The sequence below is a fragment of the Gavialis gangeticus genome, unplaced genomic scaffold, assembly GCF_001723915.1.
Source record: "Gavialis gangeticus isolate Ggan-Ray unplaced genomic scaffold, GavGan_comp1, whole genome shotgun sequence".
NCBI classification, from domain to species: Eukaryota; Metazoa; Chordata; order Crocodylia; family Gavialidae; genus Gavialis; species Gavialis gangeticus.
In genome coordinates this window covers 34,382,464-34,388,462 of record NW_017728995.1, presented here as the reverse complement: position 1 = coordinate 34,388,462, position 5,999 = coordinate 34,382,464, and the positions used below count along the sequence as shown (strand labels likewise).

Below are 5,999 nucleotides of genomic sequence, written 5' to 3'. Positions count from 1 at the left end.
ATGAGGCTTACAGATACCACCTCATACACAGGCATTGCTCTTAGACCTGATACGATGTTGTGTGCTTCACCCGAACAGAACTTAGGGTGTCCAGAGGCAAGAGCAGAGCCGGGACCTTGAACATAAAACAGGGGTCTCCCCAAAAGGCTCAAGCCCAAGCTTCCTGCTGGTGCATTTACAAAGACCTGCTCTCCTTCCTGCCAATGCATATAGACAATTTAACTTGCATTATACAGGTCTGGCCTGGGTTTCTCATGCAGGGCACAGAGAGATGATCACTGCCTCTTAGAAGAGAAAGCTAAAGGTCATCTTTGCCTTGCACACGTATCTAAAGGGCTCCCATCTGGTGGCGTTCCTGCATTGTTGTAACCCGCCTTGCACCTGGGATCTTTCCCCAGTTGCATTTGTCCCGGAAAGAGAGACCTGCAAGAGCAGCAGCTTCATGCAACAAGGGACGTAAGAGACTCTAGAGAGCTAGCAGATCGGCTAGCTGAGCACAGCACGAATCGCCGGTCCACGGGGTAGCAACTACATTGTGCTGTGGTGCTGCAGCTGGCAGCCCAGCAGGGAGAGATGCGAGATACTAATGTGATGACCCGTGAGACGGAGGGATCCTGGGGACACAGCTCTAGGGCAGCCTCCTGGGACTCCAGCCATGCTTGCTGCAGAAGGAAACCGGTACCAATGCGAAGTCTTGCTCGTCACTGCCTGTGATGGGGACCTGCAAAACAAACAGGACAGCCGGTCACTCGGGAGCAAAGCGAGGAGTGTTCGAATGACAGCCACCCGCCGGGCCCGGGGGATGCTTCCTGGAGCTGGCGGGGGCACAAACACTGGAGCTGGAAAGCGCTTTACTGGGGGCAGTGAATGGTTACAGAAAGACAAAACTGGGTCCATGCCAAGTCACCTATCCCAAGCTAAGTGCAGAAGCAGCTACTGCAACCTCCCCTACCTTTATGAGACTGTTCGGGTTTGCAAAGCTGATGCCCGGCGCTGGGTTGGCTTGGGAAACAAGCCTGGTCGAAGTCCTCCAGGGGAGGCGGGGGCCTGACAAGCACAAAGAGAAAGAAATATCAGGTCAAAGAGCCAGGCATGACAAGCGTGTCAGTGTCCTTTGCAAGGAGCATGTTATAAATGTTTTATTTTTACACTCCGTTGAATAGGCAACAGTTTTACTTCTGGAAAGGAGCTAAAAGCAGCCCACAGAGTATGTGGGAGCCAGAGTTTGCCAGGCGTGGACTGGGCTGCAGAGCCCAGCTTTCGCTCTTCACACCAACACCATCTCCTCAGAGGAGGCCTGGGCAAAGCTTCTGGGCAGAGAGATCCCATCACCATCCTTCAAACTTTACACGTGTCACCAAAAAAAGCCAATGGGATAAAATTCAAGAAAAGATTTTTGATTTCTGGGGTGTATTTTTTATCGAATCTGTTCGCTGAATCACAGTTCTAAACACTTGCTGGTGAACAAGACGTTTCGCTTCAGAAGTTGGATGAAAAACAAACCAGACAGAAATCTTCCCATGAAAAATCAGCTTTTCGAAGTCTGAACCTTACAATACCAATGGTTTCCCCTGACCGTGGCCAACTCAGCCTTCTTAACAAGTCTTGATAAGACTCCTAGCACCAATGGGGTGAGAGCCACCAAACTCATCTCCAAACTGGCCTTTCCATCTGTGAGGGATCAGGGCATAGGATGGCTGGAGAATGCAGACAAGCAGTGCAATACCCTCTGATGCAAAGGATTCAGGACTTGTAGAGAGAGTATGAGCAGGGGGAATGGAAGGAGGTGCTAGCACACATGTGCCTCAGTTTACCAGCTCTTGCGTTACTGCTGGACTTAGTCACTTGCAAGCAGTGAACCCAACCTTGGGAGATGTTTGGCCCCTCAAGGCTGCTTTAATGACACCAACTCACAGAACCAGAGTCATAGAGAAGTGGGACTGGAAAGGAGCTTCAAGGTTGCATCTGGAGCAGGATCATCATCAATGACATCACTATGAGGTAATGTGTCCCGGGTTCATTTAAGCAAGCACCACATCTTGCTGCACGCCTTGCATGGCCTTGCACCCACCTTGGTGGTCCCCAGTCTGGTCCGACGGTGGCTAAAGTCTCTTTGTAAAGATCCAGAGAGTGAGCTCAAGCCTTTATGTATATCCAACCAGGAGACCCAGCCACAAATGCCTGTCTGCTCACCGCGGCTCAGCTCAGACGATGTTGGCCATGGGCTGCCGGCTACACGTGCCTTAGCCGACGTGGCGGATGGGCTGGTAGGCTCCAGGTGGAGTCCTGACTCCTGGGCTTCATGCATGTGCTCCCTGAGGGCACTTCAGATGGGGTTTTCTGCCTGTTCCCCCGACTCTGCATTGAGCTTACCGTGCATTCTTCTGCCTCTGGGGTTCGTGGCCCTCTCTCGATCTTGGCCGCACAGATTCACTGGGATCCTGTTGAGGGGAAGAAGAGAGGGAGCCAGTCACTGGAGTGGCCCAGCATAAATACTCTTCCCTTTGCACCTACTGCAAGAGACGGGACTCTGGACTGGTGGGCTGAGCACTTCTCATGCTCATACCATCTTGCTGGCTGAAATCTAAGTTGTGCACTACCCTTGGTGCACAGAAATTCAGTAGAGATGTGCATCTGGCGTCTCCAGCACTCATCCCCAGGCTCCCTGCGCCAAACCCCCTTTCCTGTAAATCTGGGCAGGTTGTTCCAGCTGCCAGGCCTAGCAGACGACACCATCTGAAGCTGTAAGCGCTTTGCAGACAGGATTTCTGTCTGGCAGCTTGTGATACAGAGGTGCTAGCACTATGCGACTTGCCGCCTACTTTGGGCCATCGATCCCAGAACAGGGGTGTTTGCTATGCGATGCCATCCTGCAACACTTACGCTGATGGCGGAAAGCTTCTGCCCGCCCTCAGCAAGGGTCGGTTTTTGCAGACCAAATGCAGTTATGCCTTCCCTCCTGCCTAGCATGACTGCAGCCCCCCTTTCCAAACCCCTTCAGCTATATCTTCTTAGGAGCTGTGTCACTGTGGGCACAACACCATTGCTGCACATCCCCAGCCATCTGCCTGCAAACTGGCTCAGGAACGCAGCAGACGCAGCGCACGGCTCGTGGTGGTCCAGTTCAGTGCCAGCAAACAGGGGAGGCCAGACTAATCCTCGGCTCTGCAGACCCCCTGGGCCAGACTGCAATATGCTCAGAGAGTCGACGATCTTGGGCATTAACCAGCTCCTGACACCCCCCCGCGCCCCTTCTGCTCATGTGGTGGAAAGGGCAGAGTCCCCATCTCACAGCAGTGGCCAGAAGAGCCTCGTGGCTGGTGCTGATGCCAAGAAGAAGGGCCATGAATCTGTGCAGGAGCCTGGTGACACCCTGCAGGATCTCCTCAGGGCCCTGGGACCTGATCCTCAATGAGGTGCTCAGGTCTGCACTCAGGGAGAGCTCAGCAAGCTGCTAACTCATGCTTGGCCGCTTTCAGGATCAGGTCCTTTATTTCGCCCCTACCTACATTTCCCTACTTCACCCTCTGGATCCAGGCCTCTGCAGCCCCTCGAGCAATCAGGATATAGCAGTCCTAACAATGCTCCTTTCATCTCTGTGTGCCTCAGTTTCCCCACCTGGGAGAGGGGCGGTGATGACACTTTCTTAGCAGGCAGGGGCGATTGCAGGTTGAACCTACCTTCCAGTCTTGGTCCTGCCTCTTCTTCTCGTAAGAGGGTTTCTCTCTCTCCCTTGATTTCCTGTAGACCTTCTTGTTCTCCTCAGCCATCAGCAGACGGGCGATTTCCTAGCAGGGAAAAGACATTGCAGCCGGTCTCTGAGAGCATCTGGGCTATTGCAGTTTAAAGGCACACCAGTGCCTTCCCAATGCAGCAATCAGAGAGTCTGGGCTCGAGACTGCTCATACTGCGATGTACGTGTCACCGGGAGCCCATTTATTGCCACCAAATGGCTGCAGAAGAACATAGATGCAAACCCCATGGGTTTGGAGGTTTCCCCCTATGCCTCATTAGCTCACCCATCTCCTTGGTCTTCTAACAGCCAGATTTAGCTGCAAACAGAGCCAGGCACAGCCCATGGCCAAGCCTCTAGTTTCTGTTAACTTTACTGACATACAGCTGTTGTCCACAGCTGGCAATGGAAGAAGCAGCCTATGGGAAAGCCACCTCCTTCCAGCAGCTGGCTTGCAACGGACTGCTCTGAGGCCTTGGAGAGAGCGAAAAGACTTGAAAGCAAACTGGACAGGTCTCTGCATTGCCTTTGAGTGGCATGGTGCGGGCCCCAGAGCGGGAGGGTTAAACAGGTCTCCCACACTCTGGTTCTCCAAGGCTCGCCCCTCTAAGCATTCAAACCTTTACCTTACTCACCTCATCTTGGGCTACTTGAGCTGCCCTCTGATCCACCTGGTTGGCCTGGAAAGAAGGAGAGTTACATTTGAGAGGTCTACATTCAATCCCACAACGGCACAAAACTTGCTGAAAGGACTGGCATGTGAAACTTTTGACAAATCCCTCAATGCAAGAGCAATGTCCTGTGCCCAAAGAGCAAGCACAGCACCATAGTCAGCAGAGCTGACCTGGACAACGGTGCCGACATTTCTTTGGCCTCCGCGCTGTATAAACCATCGGAACAGCCTTTGCAGGAAGAAGCATTTCTGAACATGAAGGTAAGCGAAAACCAGGATAAGCTGCACCATGGCTTCATTAACTGTAGATCTCATCAAGCTAACTTAACACCTCTCCTGGATGAGACAAGCATCTATTTAGATAAGGGAACTTAATCAGTTTATGTTTGAACCAGGCATTTGAGATACGAGCCTCTGGGAAAATTCAGACTCAGGATGAAGATAACGATTCATCATCTGTTCTCAGTGGGGGCAGTTGACAGAAGGAGCAATGGGCTCAAGCTGCAGTACGGGAAGTAGAGGTTGGATATTAGGAAAAACTCTCTCACTAGGAGGGCAGTAAAAGACTGAAACAGGTTACCTAGAGGGGTTGCGGACTCTCCATCCTTGGAGGTTTTCAAGACCCAGGTAGACAAAGCCTTGTCTGGGATGATGTAGTTGGGGCTGGTTCTGCTTTGAGCAGGGGGCTGGATTAGATGTGACCTCCTGAGGTCCCTTCAACCTTCATTTTCTATGATTTGATAACTGCGTCTACACATGCTCACGCTTAATGCACCTTAAAAATGGTGATTTTAGGCTATTTGCACTTAAGTTTGATTTAAGTGCATCTAGTCCAACTCCTTGCTTAAATTTCAGCAGGGATTGGACTAGCTGTGACCTCCTGAGGTCCCTTCGACCCCTCTTTGTCTATGATCCTATATACTGGAACCACTGCAGAGATGGGCTCCTAAGATAATTAGGGGAACAGAGAATCTGTGTTGGGAAAGAAGAATATAAAAGACTGTCTCTACCTGCCAAAAAGAAAGCTAAGATGGCTAAGACCGCCCTTCCGCTATCATTTCCTCAAATACATGTAGGGGGATCACAGCCAGGGGGAGAAGAACTGTTTAATTTAAGGATGATGTTGCTGCAAGAGCAACTGGGTATCAACTGGGCCAGGAATACACATAGGAGGGGAATGAGAAGGAGGTTCTTATCTGTCAGGAGTGAATGGGCTCCTGAACCACGTCGTAGGAGCAAGGACCCTCATAGGTGTAAAGATGGACCCTGATGATGCCCCGGCAGACACTGCAGGGCTGACCCTGGAGCTGTCAGCATGTTTTGGGAATTGCATTTGGAGGGGCTGAAAGGATGTGAGGTCCCCGGGGGCTGCCCACAGGTGTGGGAGGAGTGTGGTCTCAGTGGTCTTGACCTTGCTGAGGGTATGGCAGGGCCTGGTGCAGAGGTGGATACTAGAGAAACTGGTCTCAAAGAGACATGTGGTTCCTTGGTGAGAAAGGGGGGTTGCACCTAGCAGAGATTTGGACCATGGGGTTTCATAGTTTCATAGTTTGAAGGGTCAGAAGGGACCTGAGTAGATCATCTAGTCCGACC

At 51.8% G+C, this 5,999-nt stretch overlaps 1 protein-coding gene across 2 annotated transcripts in view; it reads right to left on the bottom strand.

The window, feature by feature from the left end:
- Positions 1-214: 214 nt before the first annotated feature.
- CCDC50 (coiled-coil domain containing 50) overlaps positions 215-5,999 on the bottom strand; it is a 72,698-nt gene continuing 66,913 nt past the window's right edge. For both annotated transcript variants that reach the window (XM_019503487.1, XM_019503488.1), the window contains 5 exons: positions 4,369-4,413; positions 3,681-3,788; positions 2,374-2,441; positions 953-1,047; positions 215-721 (listed from right to left, as the gene is read on the bottom strand). In XM_019503487.1, the coding sequence (XP_019359032.1) occupies positions 702-721; positions 953-1,047; positions 2,374-2,441; positions 3,681-3,788; positions 4,369-4,413 (336 nt within the window). In that variant the 3' untranslated portion in view covers positions 215-701. The remainder of the gene's footprint in view (positions 722-952; positions 1,048-2,373; positions 2,442-3,680; positions 3,789-4,368; positions 4,414-5,999) is intronic.